This window comes from Trachemys scripta, chromosome 6, assembly GCF_013100865.1.
Source record: "Trachemys scripta elegans isolate TJP31775 chromosome 6, CAS_Tse_1.0, whole genome shotgun sequence".
Taxonomy (NCBI): Eukaryota; Metazoa; Chordata; order Testudines; family Emydidae; genus Trachemys; species Trachemys scripta.
In genome coordinates, this window is record NC_048303.1 from 10,135,842 (window position 1) to 10,162,117 (window position 26,276).

The 26,276-nt window shown below is 44.2% G+C and overlaps 1 protein-coding gene across 3 annotated transcripts in view; it reads right to left on the reverse strand.

The window, feature by feature from the left end:
- The window catches only part of EPG5 (ectopic P-granules autophagy protein 5 homolog), a gene marked incomplete at its 5' end in the record, with an annotated part of 77,933 nt that overhangs the window by 43,133 nt on the left and 8,524 nt on the right, over positions 1 to 26,276 (reverse strand). For all 3 annotated transcript variants that reach the window (XM_034773404.1, XM_034773406.1, XM_034773405.1), the window contains 17 exon segments: positions 3,531 to 3,758; positions 3,987 to 4,153; positions 5,465 to 5,584; positions 6,509 to 6,619; positions 7,254 to 7,451; positions 8,291 to 8,435; positions 10,096 to 10,236; positions 12,467 to 12,726; positions 14,381 to 14,503; positions 15,456 to 15,620; positions 15,958 to 16,098; positions 16,736 to 16,890; positions 18,429 to 18,586; positions 19,070 to 19,225; positions 22,439 to 22,589; positions 23,102 to 23,216; positions 25,445 to 25,553. In XM_034773404.1, coding sequence (XP_034629295.1) covers positions 3,531 to 3,758; positions 3,987 to 4,153; positions 5,465 to 5,584; positions 6,509 to 6,619; positions 7,254 to 7,451; positions 8,291 to 8,435; positions 10,096 to 10,236; positions 12,467 to 12,726; positions 14,381 to 14,503; positions 15,456 to 15,620; positions 15,958 to 16,098; positions 16,736 to 16,890; positions 18,429 to 18,586; positions 19,070 to 19,225; positions 22,439 to 22,589; positions 23,102 to 23,216; positions 25,445 to 25,553 — 2,643 coding nt within the window.

Below are 26,276 nucleotides of genomic sequence, written 5' to 3' on the forward strand. Positions count from 1 at the left end.
GAAAAATGAGGGGAGAGAGGGGGAGAAAAAAAGTTAGACGTCTACAGAGTGTGTGTTTTCTTCCTTAACGGCACATGAACACGAACACACACACACACACACACACAGTGTGTATGATTGAAATGGGAACCTCTGAAGCTAAAAAGAATGAGTCTTTTCAGCTTGAGCTAAAGAACCAGGCTCAGTAACTGGGGGATGTAACCAATTAATATCCTTTACACATTTAACACAAAGGGGGACATGTAACACACACCGACTGGTGGGTTACATCAGAGCCCAGCTCAGTGGCCCTGTTACACTCCAGTGTGGAACATGGTAGGTCAGCCTAGATTGAAGTATGGGACAGCAGGAGGAAAGAGCTTTGGAGAGTTAATTTTCAAGGATTAGAGGGGTCCTTGAAGAGGGACGGGAAAGCAGGGTAGAGAGTAACTGAAGGGTGTAACCCTGAGCCACCGTATTAAGGACCCCTGGGTCCAATGTTATAGACACCCACACAGGGAGGAAGGAAGAAAGGCAGTTGGCAGACAGAGGGGAGGAAGAATCCGGGGAACAGTCCGGTAGGTCACGCTCGGGTGTACCCTCAAAACGGGTGCTTGGCCGTCTTCTTACTGTGGGTTGAGCCCGCCTGGGATGTAGATGTGGGTTGGTGGCCAGGGCACCTCTTGTAGCCCCTGGATCTTCTGTGGGGAGGCTCCTGGCAAGGGTGGCTCCCCTGGCTCTGAGACGGCTGCGGCTTATACCACCTGCGGGCAGGGCCGGGGACGTACAGGCCCAGTGTTTTTATGGTCGTGCAGGAATCTTTCAGGCCATGGAGTTTAATGTCTGTCTGTTCTGCGAACAGGGCATGCCCGTCAAAAGGGAGGTCATGCATCAGCAGGACGGGGCTGATCAGTGGCTCTGTCCCAATTGGTACCAGTCGCTCCTCCCGGAGTTGGATCTGGCTGACCTCGATGAGCGTCTGGATTGGGCTCTCAGCAACCGGCGGTGCTGGGCAGATCTGCAATGGCCCAAGCTGGCGATCTACGCCTCACACTTAACGAGCGGTACAGGGATGTGGAGCGGGACCGGGAACCAGAGTGGGCCTGGCATCGTGAAGATGAAGCCGCACGCAGTGACGCCGCCTGGGGGATTGGCGACGGTCTGGATAATGGTATCGTCGGTCCCTCGACCTGTCCCTGGAGCAGTACCAGTGCCGCGGAGATTTCGGGCATCAACTCCAAAACTCCTGCCGGGGGGGCGCATGCCTCCAGAGGTCTGCACCCAGTTACCGGCGAGCTGCACCTCAAGCCTCTCTGCCCTTGTCCGAGCTCCAGAGACTAGATGGGGCTATGGAGCTTCTGCCTACCATGGGCAGAAGCATGTCGGCTGCAAGAGGGCAACCATTGGCGGGACGTGCCCCCCACCATGGGGAGCACTGCCGGAAAGGTGGAGACTATGATGGTGCCAACACGGGTTTACCCACGGACCAGGACCCCACCGGGGCCAGAATGGGTGGCACCGGGAGGGACAATGTCTTGCGCTGCTTGCAGGGCCTCTGGCTTGGACAGCACCCGGAGATAATAAGGACCTCCGCCGCTATCTGGGGTATCCGGCGGGGAGCGGGTGGGGCTACTCCGCTCAACATGAGCTGCGGCCTGGGATCCCGAAGGGGTTGAAGAGGTGCCCAAGACAGGGTCTTAGTCTACCCCCAACTTGTCCTTTCCCTTGTGGGAAGCTGGAGACCTTCTTCGCCCCATCTTCCTGGGCTTCTTGGCTGGAGCCACGCAAGGAGACCGGTGCCGGCTCGTAGATGGTACCGGCGGGGTGCTGTGCACCAAGCTCATGATGCTCATGAATCGGAGCATTGCTCCGGCATTAGGGTAAGGGCAGACTCCATCAGGAGCGCCTTCAAACAAATGTCACGCTCCTCTTCGTCCGGGGCTTGAAGAACTTGCAGATTTTGCACTTATCACTAATGTGACCTTCGCTCAAGCAGCGTAAACTACAGTAACTCCTCGCTTAACGTTGCAGTTATGTTCCTGAAAAATGCTACTTTAAGCGAAACGATGTTAAGCGAATCCAATTTCCCATAAGAATTAATGTAAATGGGCAGGGGTTAGGTTCCAGGGAACATTTTTTCGCCAGACAAAAAAACAACTATATTTTTTATATATATTATACACACACACACACACACACACACACACACACAGAGTATAAGTTTTAAACAAACAATTTAATACTGTACACAGCAATGATGATTGTGAAGTTTGGTTGAGGTGCTGAAGTCAGAGGGTGGGATACTTTCCAGGGAATGCCTTACTGCTAAATGATGAACTAGCACTCAGCTGAGCCCTCAAGGGTTAACACATTGTTACTGTAGCCTCACACTCTACAAGGCAGCACGAATGGAGGGAGGGGAGACAGCATGGCCGAGAGAGAGACATACACCCTGTGTGTGAGAGACGTGCATTGCCCCTTTAAGTATGCTGACCAAACTAAGTACATTGCCCTTTTAAGTAGATCAGCAAGTTGAGACAGCAGCTGCTGCCAGCAAGCTCCCTCCATTCTGAGAACCTGTGGTGTCCTCCCCGCTGCTCTGTGGAGACAGGGTAAGTGGGGGGCAGGAGCAGGGGGGAGAGGGACACCATGACATTAGCACCCTTCTTCCCCCCCAGCACAGTAAGCAGGAGGCTCCCGGGAGCAGCTCCAAGGCAGAGGGCAGGAGCAGCACATGGCAGTGAGTGGGAGGGACAGCTGAACTGCTGGCAATTGCTAGCTTGCTGGACAGCTGCCGCACAGGGAACTTAGGGGAGCAGGGAGCTGATAGGGGGACTGCTGGTCTACCTTAATTCCAAGTTCCCACCAGCTAGCTCCAATGGGCTGCTCTTCCTGCAAGCAGTGGACAACATTATAAGGGAGCATTGCGCAACTTTAAACGAGCATGATCCCTAATTGATCAGCAAGGTACCAACAAAACAACGTTAATCAGGACGACTTTAAGTGAGGGGTTACTGTATTATGTGGATTGCTAATGGACTTGGCTCTTTACAGCAATCATGGGGTTTAAAGCCTGAGGAACGGGGCATGCCCCATCCCGAGGCAAAGTCTCTTTGGGGACCTACTAAGTCTCTAACTTAACAAATCGGTTGAACTAAACTAGAGGGAAATATATACAATAAAATTTGCAAGAGGCAAATGAGTTTGAACGAACGAAAAGCAACAGCTCTAGCCGAAGCAGTACCAGTTCCATGCACCATCACTAGTGGCAAGAAGGAACTGAGGGTGGAGGGGGCCGGCGGTGCCCTATATGCCGCGGCATATGCACGCCACTCCAGGGGGCGCCAGAGCCGGTCCCCTACGGATACTATTGAGGGAAAAGCTTCCAGCACCGGTGCATGTGGCGAGCACACACACCTAAGTTGAATGGACATGAGCAATCACTCGAAGAAGAATGTGTATGGTACATACTAAACAACAGTAGGATCTCAGTAAATACCATAGCGAAATTAGCTGTTTCAAACATGACAAACAGGACTGGCTTTCTTTACCTGACAAGTTCTTTATGCAGTTCTGGTGAAGTCAGGTAATCTGGTGAACAGCTCCCCTTTTGTGACAAGCCTTCACTGCCATCTGCAGCACTCTCTACTCTAAGCGCTTTACTAGCTGCATGGTGGAAGTCTGCCACCTCTATCAAGCGCTGCTTCATTGCACTTAATAGGTTAACATGAGCTGGACTCTGGAAAAATCTTCTTCCAATACAGCCATCTACAGGTAACCTTCAAAACAAAAGTCTTGTTGTTAATGTCAAATCAACATCTCTGCACCATAAACTGGTTTTTGCTTCACGGAGACAGCTGACAAGCTGACACTAAATACTCCTCTCACCGGAGCTCTTGGCACCATGGAAAAGGGGTTGTACAAGGCACTTAGTAATCTCATTTATACTGGAAACACAAACGCCTGCCACTAATTATTTTAGAACCTTTAACGAATAACAAACTCACCCATACTGCGGCCCTGGTCGGTGAAGGTAAAGGAGAAAAAATTTTTGCCAGATGAGGGGCAGAAGGGGGTGATCTGCAGGGGTAACAAGGGCCTGATGAGCCCAACGGTAGATCATTAATCTCTGGAGAGAAGGTACAATAGGCAGCTTCAGCTGGGCCTGGGCTTTCTGCAAAAGAAGTGGAGATCTCTTTTCAACAAGTGTTCTAGGAGGCCCATTTCCATTGCAGTTCCCTACAACAGACTTCGTTCTAATTTATTCCTACATCTTTAATTTTGATTAGCAGAGCACGGATGGTTTGGGAACTGTGAATAAACTACAGCTATTAGATAGCAGTAACCCAGGAAACAGTCACGCTTCTGCAGTAATGTTAAGGCCGAGGTGCCCAACTCTCAGCTATAGGCCCAATCCGGTCCACTTGGTTTGCTATTAGAGGGTCATATTATACCTTCGATCTTCATGCAAACATACCGCTGGCACCAGCAGAAGGACTGCCGTGGACCAAAGCAGCACATAAGGGGCATAGAATTTAATTCAAATTTAAGTTGACCTTCTCCACAGAACACGTTTGACATTTCTGTATGGGGGCATACATCCCCATGCCATCCTGTAGACAACAGCAGACCATATAGATTTTGTGAGGCCCAAGAAACCAGCAGGGTACTAATGAATGTAACAAGTGCTGAGCACTTTCAATAGTGTTTTGCAAATGTAAGAACAAGTGCAGTGGAGCAGTACTGAATGGAAAGCTACCTTTTTCACTAAAAAGGAATTGCATCAGCTTTTCCAAAGATAGATGAGATGAAGGCCAAGCAAAATGGTACATCCACCAAGCCCTGAACTCTACAAACATAAGACCTGTATTGGTTTCATATTAGCAATAAGCTATTTTTTTATCCAGTTCAATATTTATGACCAATGGTTTAAGGCTCACTCAGTAAACAAAATTACATTTATGCTGCAATAGTTGAAGGAAGGAGGGTCCAGTGGTTAGGGCACTAGCCTGGAACTCCAGAGACATGAGTTCAATTCCCTGACTCACCAGACTCCCTGTGTGAGCTTGGGCAAATCATTTGGTTGCTTTGATGCCTCAGTTTCCCCATTTGTACCAGGAGGATAATAGTATTGCCCTATCCTCACAGCACCCTTGTGAAATAAATACACTGAAGATCGAGAGGTGCTCAGATGCCATAGTAAATATGCTCTGTGTGTATTTCATATACAGATAGAAGAGTTACTATAAAAAAAACATTAAAAATAATAATGTATTAAAAAATCAGGCCTTTGGCATGCTGGTTTTAAAATGTTAAACTAAAAAAAGAGGATGGAAAATCCTTTAGAGAGAGTTCTTTTTCCCCCTGTAAACCAAGCAAATAAGGTCTTATAGAGATACACTGGTGTCTGTGCAAGCAAAATTGCCAGGAATGGCTCAAAAGAAGACTCAATTTTCTATGTAGAAGGGGGTAACTGTTCTCTTGCCTTCAGAGCCTGATCAGGAGTTACAGCGTTGATGACCAATTCACCCTCCACAACTCTGCGAAGTTGGGAATCTTCTTCAAATATGGACTCCATATTCAGAACCATCCATGAAAACCAAACCTGTAAGATACAGTGTATAGAAAATCTTGACTACAGAGGAAATCCTGCTGTTTTCTAAATATTTTTTTTATAGATCTTTACTATGAAGTTCTGAAAGCATCATCGCATGGAGCCAGGAAGTTTTATGAACAGATACCCTATTCCCCATATATATGCAACCAAACCTTCCATTTCACTGCTGACCTATTAGAACTAGAAGGATCTTAGCTGACAAAAGGGCAAGATCCGTAATATAATATATGGAGATATACCTATCTCATAGAACTGGAAGGGACCTTGAAAGGTCATCGAGTCCAGCCCCTGACTTCACTAGCAGGACCAAGTACTGATTTTGCCCCAGATCCCTAAGTGGCCCCCTCAAGGTTTGAACTCACAACCCTGGATTTAGCAGGCCAATGCTCAAACCACTGAGCTATCCCTCCCCCCATCCGTAGTTACCATTATCCATTCAGAGAACTCCAGATAAAATAACCAACCCACATATTTTATCATCGGAACTCCTCTTCCACACAACACATGCAACAGGTCTCTGCTTAGGAGCTTGTTATATGTTGTAAGCAGAGAGGAGAATTTAGAACATTTGTCAAACATAGCAGCCCAGTCTCTCACACTGAAGCCTACAAGGGATTATCTGGGGAAGGTACACATTATGTATGTACTGACAGTCATGTTAAATGAGTTCTTGGGTACAGATTTAGGATTTAAATTGCTGACTCCCTCACGCCAAAAAATGTCAGTGCAAAGGCCTGTGACGTCTCCAGTCTGATAAGCCTGCAATGCTCTCTCAGACTAGATTCGAATTTTATTTCGTCCCAAGAGACCTTTTGCAATAAGGAAAAAAAAAGGAATGACAAGAGTAGAAGACGACACTCAAACAGGGGTCATGGGAAAAACAGAGCACTTCCGAGTTACGTAACTGCCTACCTGCGTGGAATTCGCACTGCCCTCGATGAAGGAAGGGGTCACATTTCCTGCCACAATCCAGCTGACCAGTGAAGAGAGCAGACCTTTGTCACAGTGATAACCTAAGGCATTCTGCAGGGGAAGTTCGCATAAAATGAAGAATGAATGAGTGTGTGTGATGGGGAATTTACTTAGCTATGGAACTGTCTCTGTGCCTTTCTCCAGCCTGCCCCTTATGTGTGCAACCAACTCCCAATTCTGCTTCACAAAGCCATCACTGAAACACCAGCTAAAAATCTCATTTCTTCCAGGAGGTCCACAGGAGGCCAAATAACAATTAATATAATTAAACCATCCTAGTTTGGAAAAATCCAAAAGCAAGAACAATACATCCTGTCTTGTGTCTTTTAGGGCTGGGCCTGTATATTGTTGTACCATGTAAAGCACTGAGAACACTATAAACACAGTATTAGTAAGTCAGGAACCATAATTTAAAGATACAGTAAAACTCCCTTTACCCAAGACTCCATACTTCAAAATTCCCTATTTGTCTTAATGCCAGCGATGCCCCCATCCCAATTCACTCAGTACCACAGTACCACCCAATTAGTCAAACCCCAATTTACTTAATTGTTACCGACATCCCTGTTACTTTTCAGATAAATGGGCTCGGACTATATATATAACAAGGATTTATTTAGAACTGATAATCCCAGACCTAAGCCTTTAGAACTTTTCTACAGCTGCACTAATTCATCTGTTTTACCTTATGCTGTTGGTAGAGCAGTTTTTGCACACAGTCCTCTTGACTATACTGAAAAGCTGCTTTGCATAGATGATCCAGAAGGTAGAGCGTTGCTCTCTCTCTGTGCCACAGCTGTTGAGCAGTGAGAACTTGCACCCAGAACTCCAGCACTGCAGCTGGCCACACTCCATCAGGCTGACGGCTCATAAAAATGTGGGTCTGCCAAGTTACAGGGTGGAATTAAACAGCGCCCAGCCTGAATTACTAAAGCACAAAACTTTACTGAACAATTGTTTAATTTCCATTGGTTGATTTTTGTGACAGCATCAAGGGCTCTAATTATATCTGTTTATTTTCAGAAGGACACAAATGACGTCACTGTAAAGGATTTGCTATTTTTGTTCTTATCCCTGACCACAGAAATTCTCAGGATAAAGAGATGTTGAAGCAGGGGGTCCGTGGAGCTTACGAACACTGCTAGAGAAGAGACCATTTCTAAGGCTTCTAACTCTGCAGGAGAAGAAACAGTCACTGAGGCCATTCATTTGAAACCCTGCAGGCTCTCAGCCTGGCAAGGCCGACCCTGTCGTGTTCATTCTGCTCTCCCTGCAAGGCAGAGCTCTCAGTGTCATCATGGGTATCAGTTTATCATCTTTTCTAAGCCTGGTATTTTTTCCATTTAACTCCATTGGGGTCTAGACTTCATGACCTGATAGGGCTACAGATACTTTGGCAGACCAGTGCCAATTCTTTCTATACCAGTACCATTTTCCAAATACTGATCACAAACCAGCAATCAGAAAGGAAAACTTACAAACCCTAACAGTAGCCAGATACACCTCTTAATTCCTGCTCTACCCAACCCTCATGTCAGTGTGCAAATTATGCTTCATACCACATTCCAAGCAACACTGGTGAGCATTCTCTCTCTTTTTAACAATCAAGAACTGCAACACTAAGTAAAAAAAAAAAAAAAAAAAAATTTAGCACTGGAGCACTGCAGATCCATCTCCCTCTAGCCATTAGATGTACAGTCCATTCACGTGTCGTTTTCTGACCTGGATCATGCTGTTGAGAAGCTCCACATTTTCTCCATAGCTTGCTCCAGTCAAGTGTTGCGTCACTTTGTGCGTAACCTGCTGAGTCATGCCTTGTGGAACTCCATTATCCAGGTGAAGGAACAGCTGGATGTAAGATAAAAACCTAGAGACCATAATAATCACAAATGAAATTCATTCAATTCTAAGATTTCTCCTACATCATACATAAAGGGCTGGGTTGGTTTGTTCTTTTAAGTGTCATAATACCGAAGGTGACAATTATTAGACTTAAACCCAAACCATTATAAAGAAGTTTGCATTTTTAGAAATCAGCATGAGAACATCTGAACTATCATCTTAAGTTTCAACCCCTCCTAAACTCCCCACTGCTGAAATACGGCAGCACCAGGAGCAAAAGCCATGAGCCACTACACAGAACTTGTAAGAAAGGAAAATTCTGACCAAAGCCATCCTACTCTAAAGATCTCAATGTGCTTTTCATAAATATCAGCAAAGAGCAGACAGGCCTTTACAGTCCCATCTGACACATCAATGTGTTGTAAATGGCCTGGGACCCAATTTATCACCCTCACTGCATCAGAAATGCATAGAGGTCACATATGAGCTGCCTCAGTCTAATTCCGACATTTCAGATGCGACATCCCCTCAAATTGTATAATCTCAGATCAATGCCATTTCTTTTTCAAAGATGTTTGTATTGCCGACTCTAGATCAACATAGAAACATTTGGTAGAAACAGTGTGTTTTCAAGAGACAGCTGAATTATGAAAGGGAAGTTGACTGGTGTGGGAAGAGACGGAAAGAATTCCAGGAACAGAGACCAACATGGAACAAGGCATGAAGATGTGTGTGGGACAAAGCTAGGCGAGTGGTATTTCGGAGGGCAAGTTGCATCAGTTTGTGTATACAGATCTCAGATCAGATCTTAAAAAACTGAGGTCCAGTCTGCTCTGCAGGGATTATGGTACTACTTGTAAGAGACAGATTTGCCCAATTATTGTTAGCCAAAACTCCACATTGCCTGGTGTTGCACAGTGTGCCAGTAGACTGCCACCCTCTACATGAGAGGTTCTATATGCAGAGTTTGTAATACACTCTGCAGTGCTATAGAAGCACAGGAGTGCCTGACACTTGCAGACTTGTGCAAGAGGAAACGGGAAGAACAGGAGAAAAGCTCAAATCAAGAAAGCTGCGTATGGCCTCACAACCAGCAAAGGCAGTGGGGCAGAGAAAGAAAACCTGACCTTGCTCCTCAGACAGTTCGGGTATCAGTGCACATTAGTCTTGAAGAACATCTGGAGAGATGTCTGACAAGAACTGACATAGACCAGTAATCAGGAGAAAGGCACATGGGACACTGGTGGAGGGAGCTGTTTATATTTCAGGATTTCTCTGCAGAAGTTACCCTGCACAGGAAAGCACTCTCTGAAGTACTCTCTTTGAAAACTACTCGTCTGCCCCATGGGGCTCTAAATACTGACCAGTCAGTCCTGGAACAGACCATGTTTCAGCATGACAGCCATGAAGACTTGGGAGGGGATTGATTTTGGACAGAACGTGTCAGGCTGTCCAGAGACTGGAGAACTGTGCTACAAGCTACAGCACTGGTCTCAGCAGGATGTCTGCACACATGGTGATAGCACATATGGTGGGTGTTTCCACCACAGCTGAGCCACTGATCATAATCGTTGTAAAAAAACCCACCAACTTGGCAAATATGCTGATTATGTTTCTAGTCAACTGTTGCCGCACACTACTATCACTCTGCCTTGGCACTACAGTTAAATAAAGATCATGCTTACTGTTCGTTCTTCAGAAGGTAATACTGGCAGGGATAGAACAAGGGTAAAACTTTATCCAGTACATGGACTACTGTTCTCAGATACCGAGACTGCACCAGTATGCCCAGCAGAGGGATCCCTTCAGCACAGAACTTTTCAATGCTGCAAGGAGAGAAACAAAAACAAACAAAATGACCAACAAATACTAAATAGCGTCAATCTTTGTGAATTTATCCAAGCAGATTCAAGTTTTTCCACCTCATTCCCTCCCAAAAAAGGAGGAATTTAAGGGTGGTGAAACTTCCTGGTTTGTCAGCCCTAGAGAATTAAGGCCTCTAGCCACGGTAGGTATTTGCTGCAGATGGAGATGGGGAGCCATTCGATAACTGGCAATGCATTTCACTACAGGAGATGCTATGTGGAATTCCTGCTTTTATCTTGCAGCAGCCTCGGACACTGCAGGGAAAAGGGATGTCTAGGAAAAGGGAGCCTACATCTCATTCAGTGCAGTTCCTGGTATCAAGTGCTAGCAGTACAAACACGCAGACCTGGGGCAATGTCAAAGGTAGCGAGGATAACATTTCACTGCCCAGATCTTCTATGCCAGGAAGACATAAAATTAATATTAAACACCTCCACTTCCATTGATCTTTACTTTTTCAGTTTGCTTAAACATTAATCAGCCATCAACATTACTGTGATATAAGATCAATATTAGCCCCCATTTTTCATATGGGGAGACGGAGCAAAAGATTTCCCCAAAGCCACAGTGGGAGTCAATGTCATAACACAAATTAAAAGGATGCTTCTCATCCTATGCTCAGATCAAACCACCCACTATCTCAAGCTAGAACCGCCCTTTAAAAACATGGAATCAAACTGCTCTAACCCTACTGGGGAGCACATGCAAGGGAGGAAGAACATAAGAACGGTCATACTGGGTCAGACCAAAGGTCCACCTAGTCCAGTATTCTGTCTTCCGATAGTGGCCAATGCCAGCTGCTTCAGGGGGAATGAACAGAACAGGTAATCATCAAGTGATCCATCCCCTGTCGCCCACTCCCAGCCTCTGGCAAACAGAGGCTAGGAACACCATCCCTGCCCATCCTAGCTAATAGCCATTGATGGACCTCCATGAATTTATCTAATCCTTTTTTGAACCCTATTATAGTCTTGGCCTTTATAACATCCTTTGGCAAGGAGTTCCACAGGTTGACTGTGCATTGTATGAAAAAATACTTCCTTTTGTTTGTTTTAAACCTGCTGCCTATTAATATCATTTGGTGACCCCCAGTTCTTACGTTAAGAGGAATAAATAACACTTCCTTATTTACTTTCTCCACACCAGTTATAATTTTATAAACCTCTATCATATCCCCTCTTAGTCATCTCTTTTCCAAGCTGAAAAATCCCAGTCTTACTAATCTCCCCTCATATGGAAGCTGTTCCATACCCCTAATCATTTTTGTTGCCCTTTTCTGAACCTTTTCCAATTCCAATATATCTTTTTGAGACAGGGTAAGCAGATCTGCATGCAGTATTCATGATGTGGGTGTACCATGGATTTACATAGGGGCAATATAATATTTTCTGTCTTATTATCTATCCCTTTCCTAATGATTCCCAACATTCTCTTGGCCTTTTTTGACTGCCGGTGCACATTGAGTGGATGTTTTCAGAAGAGCACTAGGCAATTTCTCCTCACAAATTAAATCAACATTATATGGAGAAAGCAAAATAGCTAAAAGTTGGGAAAAGAGTGAAAATATTGTGGCAGGACACGAGTAGCATCACTTTACAGTTTTGAACTAATCAAAAGAGAAACTCACAGAGCGCCTAACCACAAAGTGGCTGAGACTATCCTAGAAAGGACTGTTTTGAAACATGTTTAATGCTAGGTTAGGATGCTCACTAACATTTTGACTGAAGTAACAAGGGTCTTACCAATTTCTAGTACACAACACGGACAGGGATGTTTCTGAACATCCTGTTGCAACACTGTTAGAAAACATTGTTGCAGACTAATATGGGAGGGAATGCAAGACAGCACTTTTTGGTTGGCAGGGTTAAGAAAGAATCCCTGTCCACAAGGGCTAGAAACATTACGCCAGCAATTATTGTTTTAACACGGTCATCACTTAACACTGTTTCAACCGTAATGTGAAGAGAGCTTAAGTTATAACTGAGAAAATAAATAAACCAGCATGTTACTGGAAAGCATTCTCCTGAGGCGGCCGGAGAAAAGGGTTTTCTATCCCCCTCAGCAAAATACTGGGACCATTTGAAGATGAACAAGAAGAATTTGTTAGCCCTCCCGGTCCATTACCATTTAGGATGATCAGCCCCCTGGAGTTACCCACTCATCACAAGCACCAGTAAAAGGCACACTTACCTATGACCCAGTGTGGTCATTGCCAATGCAAGGTAACAGCCAATAGGGATGCCGGATTTGACAGCCTTCAGTAGTGGATGAAGCATGACTGATTCTGTCATGTCGAGCATAGTGCTGAAAGCAGGAACTGCAGGCCAACGCTGCTGCACACCATGATCATTTTTGTGCAGCTTTAACCTCAAAATCAAGCCCCACGCCCACTGATTAAAGGAGGTCTCGGGTGTCTCTCCATAACGAACAACACTAGCCAAGTAGGAGACCTATAACAAAGTAGTAATATGACCAGAGAGGAAGGAAGATCCAGGGGTTAGGGCATTAGACTAGGACTAGAGGCTCTGATTCAATTCCCCATTCACCACAAACCCCTGTGTGACATCGGGCCTCAGTTCCTTATCTGTAAAACGGGGATAATAGCACTGTCCCACCCGACAGGGATGTTGTGAGGATAAATACGTTGAAAATTGTGAGTCATTCAGACACAATGTAATGAAGGCCTTATTATAGGCAAGGCGGGTAACGTCACCCATTATTAAGCTCGCCCCAAACTATCCATTATAAAGATCCTGTTTTAGTGGCTTATAAATGCCCAAATGCTCATGCTTGGGCTGAAATTTCCCATGACAGGCGTTTTGGGGAAATTTCAGCCAAAACAGTTCAACTGTTCCAAGAACAAAGCTAGGGGAAAATATGTCATTTTGCCCATGTCAAAAAAATGCTGGCAGACTTTTCTTTGAGAAGCTCTGCACGCCCATGCTCTAGAGGAGAGACTTGAAATTTGGCACAGGAATACTATATCAGGGATGTGCCTTTTGGTGCCCCGTGAAAATCCACCCAATTTTGTGCAAACTATAAGCCGTTGGAGGGGAAAAAATCAGTTTGCACATGCTCAGTAGAGACTAGCTAGAGCACAGCAGCTAAAAACTCTGAAGATTCCATCCACAGTGAGCATGCTCCAACTCAGAGCTATGGAGGACTCAGCAGGACTTTACCCACAATTGCAGCTGTGGGCTGACATGGACCAGGCCAGACTCAGCACTGGAACTGAGAGCCTGTCTTTTTTGTGCTCTCATTGCCCTTCTCTGCTGGTCCCAAACAGAGTGGAAGAGGAAGCTGCCTGATTTGAATGCAAAGGCGATGGGAAGTACATTGGGGCAAGGCACCTGGATAGGGAGGACACAAGCATGACTGGGACTAGCGGGGGTGAGGGAAAGAAGTAGGACTAAGAGATAGGATTGTGGGGAGATGGACTGGCTGGGCAAGGAGACAGAGCCAGATGGGACAGGACAGAGCCAGGGGACAGATACTTTTGACTTTAATCTCTCTGTACCTCAGTTCCCCATCTGTAAAATGTGGCTAATACGACCCTCCCAACTGGGGTGCTGGGAAATTAAATTTAATGTTTGTGAAGTATGCAGATACTATAGAGATGAGCACCAAGGAAAACCCCATGAGGAAATTAATAATTTTGTATTCACAGCAGAGTTTGAACAGACATCAGGGCCAACCACTGAACCAGGAGGAGAAAACAAAAGACTGAATAGCTTGCTCATTAATTGAGCATCAACCATTCAGTGCACTGAATAGGCAGTGGTCCTGGGCAAATTACATGGGATCACATAATTAAACACTGTATCATCATGCATACGCATAAGGGGGAATGAATCAAAATTTCACAGATAAAAGTTAGGAAATGCCAGAATTAAGGTTGAGAGCTTGACTTTGCAATCTTTATAATGTTCTTTTAACATAGTCTTTGTGTATAACAAATACCTTAGCTAGAGCATCATAACTATCCTTTCAGCCATGAAATGCCCAATACAACGGCATGAAAGTTTGGGTTTTTTAAAATTAAGCTTGAGGTTCCCATCCTTCACTTCATCTACAACCACCAAAAATTCAGAGAGGGAGAAGTACCTGTTTTATGCTTTCAGAAAGCAGTCCACCATATGGTTTTTGAGGGAGGTATTTCTGGTACGCCTCTAGGACCATTAATGCAACTTCAGCATGGACAGCTGGATCGAGGTGAAGAGTAGTATCCTGTTAAAGTTTGTTTTCTTTATTAAAGAAGACCTATAAAGTTGTGTCATCATTCTCACTGTAGTGTACCCTCACCTGGTTTCTGGTTACATCACCAAGGAACTGATGTCAATGTAAACACAAAAAGGAAAGAACATAACTGGTGCATTAGATTAGCCAAATGCTTGGTCAGCAAGAGGAGTCTTGCACCGTACACTGAAGGATAATGAACTCAGGCTCAGAGACTTCTAGACACACAGAGCTCTACAGCTGAGGACCTGTCTATGGAAAATGACCTTCCTAGAGACCCCAAGAGTTTATTGATTTGTTTTTGAGTTTACTGGTCCCATCCTTAAAAAAAAAAAAAAAAAAAAAATCATATAAAAAACATTTCAAAAGCTAACGTTTCTGTACAATATTTCAAACCACAATTCCAAAGACTAGTTTCCAGTTTGAAGGACTTTTCCACAAGCACCAAAGGACTCCAGTCCAATCATATCATAACAAAGACTTCACACTTAAATTAGCCCAGTTTTCAGACACACACACCTCCTATAAATCCACCAGCCTCCTTAAATGCAAGAAAGGAAAAGGTAATCTATGCCAAGCACCTGGAAATCTGGGTACTGGCAGGCCCAGGAGAGAAGCACATTCCATAGTCAACAGGCCCTCAGAAAACATACTGCCAGTTGCCTCCTCTGGTTTATAATGAGGGAGCTCTGCCTCTGCCAATCACAACTGTGACCGTATGGCAGGGGAACAGAATTGGTTCCTCCAGTAGCATCTTCCAAAACCATTGGGATACCTGTATTCTCACACCTTCAATTGCATACAAAGCAACCCATCACATCCCTGTAGACTGTGTTAGTACTGTTAACTGATCTCCAACATTCGCGATTAGTTACAATGCTAGTTGAATAACAGTTTTTCTCAGGTCTGACTGAGTGTCAAGCTTTCAATTTTTAATACATACATGCTCACCAAATCCCCAGTTTAGCCCTTCCAGGATAATGCAGGCTAGTTTATTCTCCACTGTGCTCAGATTATAATTCAATAGCCAGTCCCGGATCAGCGCTATCTCCGAGGAAGAGGGCTTCCAAAGGTACAATGGCAGCTCTTTAAACAAGTATAAGGAAACCTGTAAGGGGGAAAATACACGTATAACAAATCAATGGTTAAAGAGATTGGTTTCTTTAGTGCTGACAATGTGCTCAGCACTGTACAACACACAGTGAAAAAGGACTGACCGTTACTCAACACTGACCCCAGCATCCCTCATTCCCGCATTCTATTTACTCCCATCTGAACATGCTGAGCATATCTGCTCACAGTCACAGCACAACCAGTTTCTATTTGCACCACCTAATAAAGCACTGTGCCAAATTTCTGGTTATTCATCCTTAATAAACGAGGTCATAACATCCACTTTAAGCTCTTAATGGTGGCTGTTTTAAAGGACACAGATCGGCTCTTACCATCCCGACTTTTTCAATGGTGTCTCTAACTCGATCCAGGAGCACAGAAATGACCCCAGTATGGACACCTGTGATTGCTCCCAAGAGTTCTCTGCCAACCTTTGAAAATGTCTCTCTTGTGGAAATGCTGACATAAGATACCTGAGAAGGTGAGAACAGAGGGGTGGAGGGGACAAAAAAACCCACACACTATGATTAGGTTCATGGGCAGTGTAGTGGAGAATACAATAAAACAATATTTTTTTTCTTCTGCTGATCCTGGACAGTGGTGTTTACAAACTGCAAACTCCAGTTCAAGTTCTTCCAATTGTTTATCCTGACACAGCATGAAAAGTTATTGAACCACACTGCCTAGGCTCCATGGATCTCAGAAAATTAAAATGGGTACACACGGGTAGCAATAAAATTGGAAAGTCAGAGCTCCAGGTAGGTCAGTTCCAATGCACTGCAGGCCAGCTCCAACAGAGAAAGGGAATGAGGCAAGGAAAGGAAAAGATTTCCCACATCCTGACTTTGTTCATTCCAGCCTGGTCTACAGAAGTGATGTTCCGATGTAGCAATGACAAACAAGCCATCCAGGATACTTTATTTCAGTCCTAGAGTATTAAACAATCAAGCCAGGAGAAGAGAACAGCTTGATAGGGTTATAAATTAAAGCCCTAATCCTAATGGGTGCTGAATGCCTTGAACTTTCTATTTAACTTAACAACGGAAGACTACTCAGTGCTCAACAGTCATGTTCAGCACCTCACAGAATTGGCCCCGTGGCATTGCCCACCTCATATATCTCCAGTACAATGACTCTGATGAAGTCCTCATCCGCATCAGCCCGCTTGGCTTGTGCCATCTGAGCAAACGTGGTGAGCAGACAAATTTCTTCCGAGCAGTTCATGGACGCAAGATTCTTCTCAAAGTTTTCAATGTGTTCTGGGTCTGCATATCACGTGGAGGAAATACAGGTCAATATAGGTGAAATGGTTAATTGCCTCCTATAACAAAACGTATATTTTATCTTTAGTCTAATGCCAGGAACAGAAACAGAGACATACCAACTACCAGGCTGGATCGAACCCAGTGACCCATATAGTACAGTATCCCACCTCCAAAACTGGCCAGTCCCAGCCCTTTTAGATAAGGTGCAAGAAACCCAGGGGCAGGTAGCTATGGAATACCCTGCCCACCTGAAAGGTTCCTTCCTAACCCCAATAGTTATAGGTGTGTTTATGTCCTGAAGCATGAGGATTTATAGTCTTTCCAAAACTCCTGGGGTGGGGGAAGGGGGGTGTTAATTGTTATTACTCTAACTCTGGATGCTCATTATTCATAAAAATGTTTGGGGTTTTTTTAGAATTTATTAACCTGTTGGCTTCAATGATATCTTGTGGCAATGAGTTCCACAAGTGAACTACAAACTGTGTGAAAAGACCTGTGATGGGGTGAAGTAGGTCCGGAGGCTCCCTGCTGGAGGCCTCGCAACCCTGCCTCACCCCACCCCAGAAAAAAGCAGAGGAGAAGTCCCCCAGGCAGGCAATCAGAGAGGCTGCTGGAGCAGCCAAAAGGGCCATATAAGAGGAAGCAGCACAGGCAGAGAACTCAGTTACTGCCTGGAGCTTGAAGAGGGAAAACCGGGTGCCTGACTGGCTTGAAGAGCAGCAGGACCATGGACAGGTCAGTGCAGGCAGGATTGAGCCCAGGAAACTGAACCCAGAACCTAGGTGATAGTACTGTGATGGGCCCTGCTGATCTGGTTGAATACTGAGCCCGGGCAGGGGCACTTGCAAGAGGTGAGTGCCGATGCCGTTACAAGACCTTTTCCTTTTATCAGTTTTAAATAGTTTATATAATCAGTCAAGGCAAGATCAGAACTGGGGAGAGCCAAGCAGAGCAGGTAGGTTTTAAGTAAGTTCAGGAATTTTGCTCATGCCATATACCATGATTTTAGACAGCAATTAAGCTAGCGAAGTCATTCTGCACTGATTGAAAACTAAAGTGAGCACCGGAAAACTGAACCCCAAGACAAAGTGATGTCCAAGAATTCTGTGTTACAAAGCCTGGGGGAAGCTCTGCTTCTCCCAGACATAGAACAACAAAAGGGGCTGAGCCTTGTACTGGATTGAAGAGAACACTACACAACTGCTGAGTGTTTAAACTGAAGATTTCAACTTTGTTTTTGGAAAACGGTGAATGCAGTTAACTTCGCAGTAACACAGAAGGGCACCACCCCGTTATAAGGACTGAAAAAAAAGCAGGCTCACACTCAACCAGAAACGGGGCAACCGTGAGAAGCGGGTGCCGCCCTGTTCGAAACTTAAGTGATTGCAGTTACCAATCAGAAGGGGCAACATCCTTGTTCTTTGGAATTCACATGCCTAGGCACTGGAAGAAGGGCTGTGTTTAGCTACAGATCCGGAACAGAATTCAGAACACTGCCCTGCAGGTTTCTTAATTCATAGCAAGCAAAGGAATTCTACCTCTGAGCTTGTGCTTGCAGTCGGCAGGCTGCACGGTGGAGCAGAGATTTTCCAGGTGCTCATTTTCTGCACAATGCATGATGAAGAAGAGCTTCCAAAGCATGCCACTCGATAACGTTCCATAAGGCATCTCAGACATGAACTGCCAGACACCCAGCCTGTTGGATTTTGAGCCAAGGAGAAATAATTTGCACAACAATAAGCCTCAGTGCCTGAAAGAAATTACCGGTCCAGACCCTCTGCTCTGGCTGAGGAGCCAACACCTCATTTGGGAAAGAGGAGTACAAGAGTGGGCTTTCTGTTCCCTTGATCTTGATCCCACTTTGCGCTGGGCAAGTCCCAACAGCATAAGTTACATCAGCCTGTTGAATTCTAACCACTCCCCTTTTTGGTAACCATCTGCATGTTTAAGGATCTTGTATGTTACAGTCTAGTCTGAATCCACAGAAAATATTGAAACACTATTAAAATATTAAGTCACAATCAGATCAAAGCTGTCCATGCAGATTCTGGATTCTGCAGCCTGGGGTGTTCTATGCAGGGTTTTATTTGGTCCCACCTCTAGACACAACCTTCACCCTCCTATTGTTTTTAATAGCATTTTGGTGTGAGTTTTCACATCCTTCACTGGGATTTCCTACCTTTTTGCCTTCAGCACATGTAGAACAGCCCGAAGAAACAGTTCATCAAATTCCACTTGCAGTTTCTCCACAGAATAGGGGTGCATTATTGATCCATACTCTTCATTGCAGCTAACATACTGGGCCCAGTGGTCACTCACATAACAAACTGTCATCCTATGCAACAGGGGTTAAGGGAAAGGAGGATAAAAAGATCAGAGAGTACATCATCAGTGTCCAGAAACAGTAACTCTGATCACAAGCAAGAGCCAAAAACTCAATCTTCTGTCCTCAAGTTTCAGAGTGTCTGGCACCTATACCCTCGGAGTTTTCCATCTGCTGACCTATGTTATCTTTCCTCGGTCTTACAGGTAAATAAATTGACATTTTACTAGACCAAATAGATTAGGACACATAAGCTTGTGTGTTAAATACATCCCTTCTTTAGGAATTGGCAGTGCACACAAAAAAGCCCATATATCTAATAATTAAGAAAGCACCATTAACTTGCTCAGTAATGAACAAGTATGAAGGAAGCCATAACCTTTGTCCTAAAGAGAGTACAATCTAGATTAGACAGTAATAAACACATGGACTGAACTGGCAGAATTGTAGAAGGAACCACGTAGAGTGACTTTTGGTTTACAGCTATGTCCATTCACTACAACAACAAAGAGCTTCAAGTAATTAATTGAATTAAATCACCTGCGGTGGTTCTGGGTTAGCATAGAGAAAGCATGCATAACATCCAACTGGATCATTAACCCAAAAGGGAAAGCATGCATGAAACATTTTATGAAATACATTTCATCCTGTAAAAAGTGACAGAGTCCTGTGGCACCTTATAGACTAACAGACGTATTGGAGCACAAGCTTTCGTGGGTGAATACACACTTCGTCAGATGCACTTCATCCTGTGACTTCCGGCCTCTCTTGGTGCACCTTTGAGATAGTTTGGCAGACAGGATCCTGCACACATCATGCACTGGCACAGTTTTCACCCTGCACCCTTTTCTCTATCCATTTTCCCTTCTTTTTTTAACCTTAGATACACACAAGGTGGGTGAGTGAGATAATATCTTTCATTGGATCAACTTCTGTTGGTGAGAGAGACACGCTTTCGAGCCACACAGAGCTCTTCTTCAGGTCTGGGAAATGCTCTAAGGCCTGGTCTACACTACAGAGGTAGGTTGATGTAAGGCAGCTTACCCTGACCTAACTCTAAGCACCTACACTAAAATGTAGTTCCCATTAATATAAGTCGCCCACTACATCGACTTAACTCCACCTCCACAAGAGATAGAGCATTTAGGTCAATGTTGTTAGGGCAACGCAGTGTCTGTTAGTTATATTGGCTGCTGGCTGTCAGCCTGCACGGGGTACACAGCCGGAGGGCCCCCCTGGCCAGCCCCAGGAGCTGACAACCTGAACTGTCAGCCTCGGTGGGGGGGCATGAAGAGGGGGACGAGGCCTCCAGCTGTGAGCCCCAGGCAGGGCTGGGCTGTGGCTATGAGCCCCGTGGCAGGGGGACTCCAGCTGTCAGTGCCCCACAATGCCCACACAGTTAAATGGGTAGAAGCACTCCTGGTGAGAACACATACCACTGATAGAAGGAGCAGAATGTGGACATGAAACACCGCTGCAATTAATGCAGTGGCTCTATAGACGACTTAAGTCAACTTAATTTTGTAGTGTAGACATGCCCTAAGAGTGTCACAGCTAAATGCAAGGTGGAACAGATTGTTTAGCATAAGAAGTTAGCACATATTCTAAGGGACCATTCGAGGTAGAGTGGCCCATTAATACCTAAGCAGTCATAGGACCAAAAGAGGGGGTTAGCGGGTTACAGATTGTTATAATAAGCAATAAATCCAGTGTCTGTTCAGTCCAAGATTTTTAATGTCTATCAGAGTTATGAATTTAAGCTCCCAGGCTTGTCTTTTCAAAAGTTTTTGTGCACATTTCCTTGGAGGAGGAGGACTGACCAATCACTCTCTATCGGACCTTTTTGTGAAAAGCGTTCACCCACAGGTGATAGGGTGTTATCGTCTTATTTTCCTGCGAGAGTTCATTTGAGAGTGTAGTGACTGTCTGGTTTCACCCACAGAATTGTTTTGGGGCATTTAGTGCACTGGATCAGGTATACCACATGTTGTGATAGCATGTGTAGGATTCATGGATCTTAAAAGGTGTCATGGAGAGTGTTGATCATTATAGCAGTGGACATGTGTGTGCAGGTTTTGCATCTGTTCTGGCAGGGTCTGGTGCCACTTTGAGTTGGTGCATCCTGATCTGTGTGGAGCTTGCTTCTGATTATGAGCTTGGTGAGGTTGGGGGGTTGTTTGAAGCCTAGAAGAGGGAGTTCTGGAAAAATCGAGTATGAATTCTAGTAGTTTGAGGATACCCCATGTGTGCTCTGGAGTAGGACTGTAGGCGACAACTAAGTGTTTGCGGTCGCAGGAGGCTTTATTTCTATATGGAAGCAGGTTCTCTGAGGGTATTTGGGTGCCCTGTTCCATGATGTGATCTACTTCTTTGGTGGAGTGTCCTTATTTGGTGAAGGCGGTTTTGTGTGTGTTAAGATGTATATATCCTGGACTTTCTTCTTGGAGCAAATTCAGTGGTAACTGAGTGCCTGGCTGTAGACAACAGATGTCTTGGTTTGTTTGAGGTGGTTAATGGATATATGAATGTAAATGTGGTGATCTTGGGGTTTCTTGTATATGGTTGTCTACAGTTCCATTGCTGAAGCTGATTGTGGTGTCCAGGAAATTGATACTAGTGTGGGAGTGTTCCAGAATTTAATGGAGGGGTCGGAGTGGTTGAAGATGTAGTGGAAATCTATGAGGGAGTTTAAACCATCTATTCAGAGAATGAAAATATTGTTTTTCTTCACATTCTGCTTTTTAAGCCTTTTGGCTCTGGCTTGGTGGTCTCCATGTCAACAGACTGGTATATGCTGCACAGGGTGCAGCACTGGTGGTTAAGCGTATTATATTTATTTTATGTATTAAAAATACCTCTGCTCCATTATGCTGTGCACTGATCTCTGCTGAGTAGCTGTGTAATGTTATTGAACCCACAGGAACAAGGAAGGATAGCAGCCATATTTCAATAACTACCTGCAGACCGTGTGAACTGATGGTCATGCAGCCTCTCTTTGCCCCACTGTGTACCCTCCATCCTATGAGTCTAGTGCCCCCTAAGGGTTCCTAGCCTATATGCTGAGAAATACCATCACTGAACTTACTCTAAATCACATTCATATGCTCACATATGTTATATGCCTACACACACACTAACATTGCTAGATCTATTGCTGCCCCTGTTAAACTCCAAGATCTGTCTGTGCAGATTCAGACGACAGAGGAAGAAAGCTGTTCCTCTTACCTGATCAGATGACCAATTCGTTTCACAAACTGCCTGTAGCGTGCTCTATTAAATGTTTCCAGCCCCACAGCTAGCAGTTCCACTAAGGAGTTCGCAAAGGCAAAAATCTTCATCATCTCCTGAGGGGTTGTTTTTTCAGGGAAATAAACACCTACAAAATCAAAACACTGAACCATAAGCTTCACAAAAATCAGCAAGTTACCTAGAAATTTAGAACTCAAAAAACATTAGAAGCAATGAGGGAATGCATTTCTATTCTGCTATCTATATGATTTATTTCATACAGCATGAATACCATTTTATAACAGATTCACAGTAGATTAAAATCTAATTGTGCAAGTACAAATAATTTATGTAAATTGCCTGCAGGAGATCTTGTAATCTTTTCACGTGGGTGAACAGAGATGGAGAAGAGTTTAAGAAACAGCGATTGAGCACAAGGAGTGAGGCGTTTATAACTCATAGGCCAGGGAAAAGAGATGGGATCTGAAAAGCAGATCTACTGCCAGTTACCAAAAAGGAACTGTTTAACAGATCAGAGTGAAAGGAGGGATAAAATCTAATCCTTCAGAGTACACTGGAACAATATAAGTCCCAGACATGTTTGACATTTAAAATAATTCCTTATCCCCTACAAGTCTATGTATTTAGCAGCAAATTCACCTTTAGAGTTAAACCCAAGAAAATGCTGAAACAGTTCATGAAATGGAAACTGTGACAGGAGGACAACCAAGTCATCTTCCAAAAGGAGAATCCAGCTAGTTTCGGGATCTTCATCCTACCAAAAAAAGAAACATATCAGAGTGGATTTTATTAGCTTCCCCAAGAGGAGAGGGGAGCAGATAATGAATGGACCTGGCTAGTATACTATCTACCTCCAGTTTTCTTTTGAAGGGAAGTGGGGGGATGGCAGAGAAAGAATGTAGAAAAGGGATACTGGTCTTCTTCCCACTGCTCATTGTGACACCAGAATGTCAGTGCCAATTGGCATGGGGCACAGAGGGGGTGCATAGGGGCTACAGGAATCTCTTGAGGCGGATATATGTATTCTAGTTCAAAGAATGTCATGTAAGGTTTCCAATAAAAGTCTATATCACTCTAGTCATCAATAACATTGTGACATGTCTGTACAGGTAATATGTAAGGAGTTATGTACATGCACTGAAAATTGTAAGGTCTGGGTTTAGGGACAGGTTGCCAGCCACGGTGAAAAAACAGTTTCCTGCCAGACAAGAAAAGTTTTATCTAGTTGGCTGTTTGAATGTAAACTAAGTAGCATATACTTTACAAAATGAGTCTCCTATCATCAGTGTGAACTGAATGCAAATGAAGGACTGTGGGGAGTTCAGAAAGAAACTAACAGGAAGAGAAAGAGCAATGGGAAGAACCCTGTCTGAAGGTGCATATCAAAGGCTCGCTCTACTATATTTGTGGGGGCAAAGATGACACCCTTCACTGAGGAAGTAAAAGGACGGTGATTCTGCTTTTCAGAAGGGTCTCAGTAAGGCTTGGCTGAAAATGCTGGAAAGAACCTTGGGCGAGATAAACTTCTGTAGACAGGAGGTTAACCTGTTAGTTGAATTTAGTCTCTTGAAAGAGACAAAGGCTTACATATAAAATAAAATCATTAGTTTCCAATATTCTTACTCATTGTCAAAGGAATCTCTGTTCTTGGGTAACAAAAAGGTATGTTTATAGTGAAAACAAGAATAACTAAGTGCTGTGGTGTTAAGCAAAGTGGTGTGCATGGTTCCTTTGTAAACAGCAGGTGTGTATGGTAAACTGGTATGTATGGTTCCTTTGTGAACAGCAGGCCTGCTAATTTTGTGAGTGTTCAATGGATAAAATGCTGGGCACTGCAGGGAACATTCTGAGGAGGGCGGTGAGGGAGCGGTGTGTGCCTATTGTGTCCTGCAGAGGCCTGGAAGGCAGTGTTGTGCTGCCAGAGGCTGGTGATTTCAGGGAACTGACCCACAGCAGGCACAGACAAGACTGCTTCATGCTAAGGGCCGGTGTGGTGAGTTACCTCACAATGCTGGGTACACCTAGGAAGTATCACACTAACATATACTTTCATTCCCCCTTTCTGTGTGTTCCTATATGATAGCAGCCATCAACTATAAAGAAGTGGGAGATACCATCTTCAAAGTAAGAGGAAAAAAACATCATAGCCCCCAGCGCAGCAATATTTCCATGATGACTGAAAGGAGGAAAGTTCTCAAATGGGTATCTATTTCTGCACTATTAAAGAACAAGGGTAATTTTATACAACTATTTTTGAACAGTCTATTCTATTTCCCTCCTTCCCGATTAAATTACCTGAGGCATTCTATCTCAGATGTATATTACTGGAAATGTAATACTCTAGGACAGTGATACTCAGACTGCGGCTTACAAGTCCCAAGTAGTTCTTTAATGTGTCTCCTGCAGCTCTTTGCAGCACGTGGTATTAAAACACTGTGATTTAATTATTAATCAGTCTAAGTTATTAACCACTCAGGATAACTTAATTGGTTAATAACATAATAAAAGTATCTACTTGCACTAAATTATCAACTTATTTGCTGTAAGAGTTTTATAACTAAATATTTCCCATCATACTGTTTAAACATGAGTAGTACTGTGGTAAATGAAACCAAGAATGCATTCTTGTGTGGCTCTTTTGGGTGATGTTGATCGGGGGGCCTGGACCAATTTGTATAATGGGGATGTTGACAACTACTGAACCAAACTGTAAACCCTGTATGTAATGGAAACAATTTCAAGCCAGGGGGTGCGGCAGCACCCTCAACTTCCGCAGCTCTGATGTTGATTGCTAATTTGCCTTCTGAACAACTGAGGTCTGAGTATCACTGTTCTACCATGAAGGGAATATAAGATTTATGGTTTGAAATGGAAATCCATTACAGGAGAATATTTAGTTTTTCCCTCCTCCAATCCTTCAATAAGACACATACAACAGGCTTGAGCACAAGCGTTAAGGAGAGCTGTTTAGTTTTAACATACCTCTTCTCCTCCCTCATCTACTAATGTCCAATTCCCAGATTCTTTCCCAGAGGAGGTGGAGGATTTTCTTTCACTTGGTGTCATGTGGCACATAAAGTCTGCTCGATTTCTGGGAATACATGAAAGCCAGGCTTAAGTAAACTAGAGAAACAAAGTAAACATTTGAAATTTGCAGTACACCTCTACCCCGATATAACGTGACCCAATATAACACGAATTCGGATATAACGTGGTAAAGCAGTGCTCTGGGGGGGCGGGGCTGTGCACTCCGGCGGATCAAAGCACGTTCGATATAACACGGTTTCACCTATAACGCGGTAAGATTTTTTGGCTCCCGAGGACAGCATTATATCGGGGTAGAGGTGTACAACTATTCTTTTTACTTTAAAAACCTCTTAAAACTCAAACAGGAACAAGAAACTAACAAGGTTGCCCAATGCATCTAGTGTGGAACAAGTTACCAGTCAATAAAAATTCATACTCAAGTTGATTACCAATTTAACAAATTGATTTATGCACAATACCCTGAAAAATGTAAACTGCCATCAACCCTAATTTGCAGGACACCCATGCTAAGGGACCCTGCTGTTATAATTTACAAGAAACACATTGCTGGGTACCTTTGTGAATCCATAACAAACAAAATGAAAAAAAAAAAAAAAAGAGCTTATGCCAACCATTGCCAAGCATCTGCAGGTGAACCAGGGACTGAAAATTGCACTGATCTGGCATCCAGTATTTGCTATGGTCAGTCCAAAAGCAGTGACAGTTATTAATTGTATTACTGTAGCACCTCGGAGCACAGCCGGCTCCAGGCACCAGCACAGCAAGC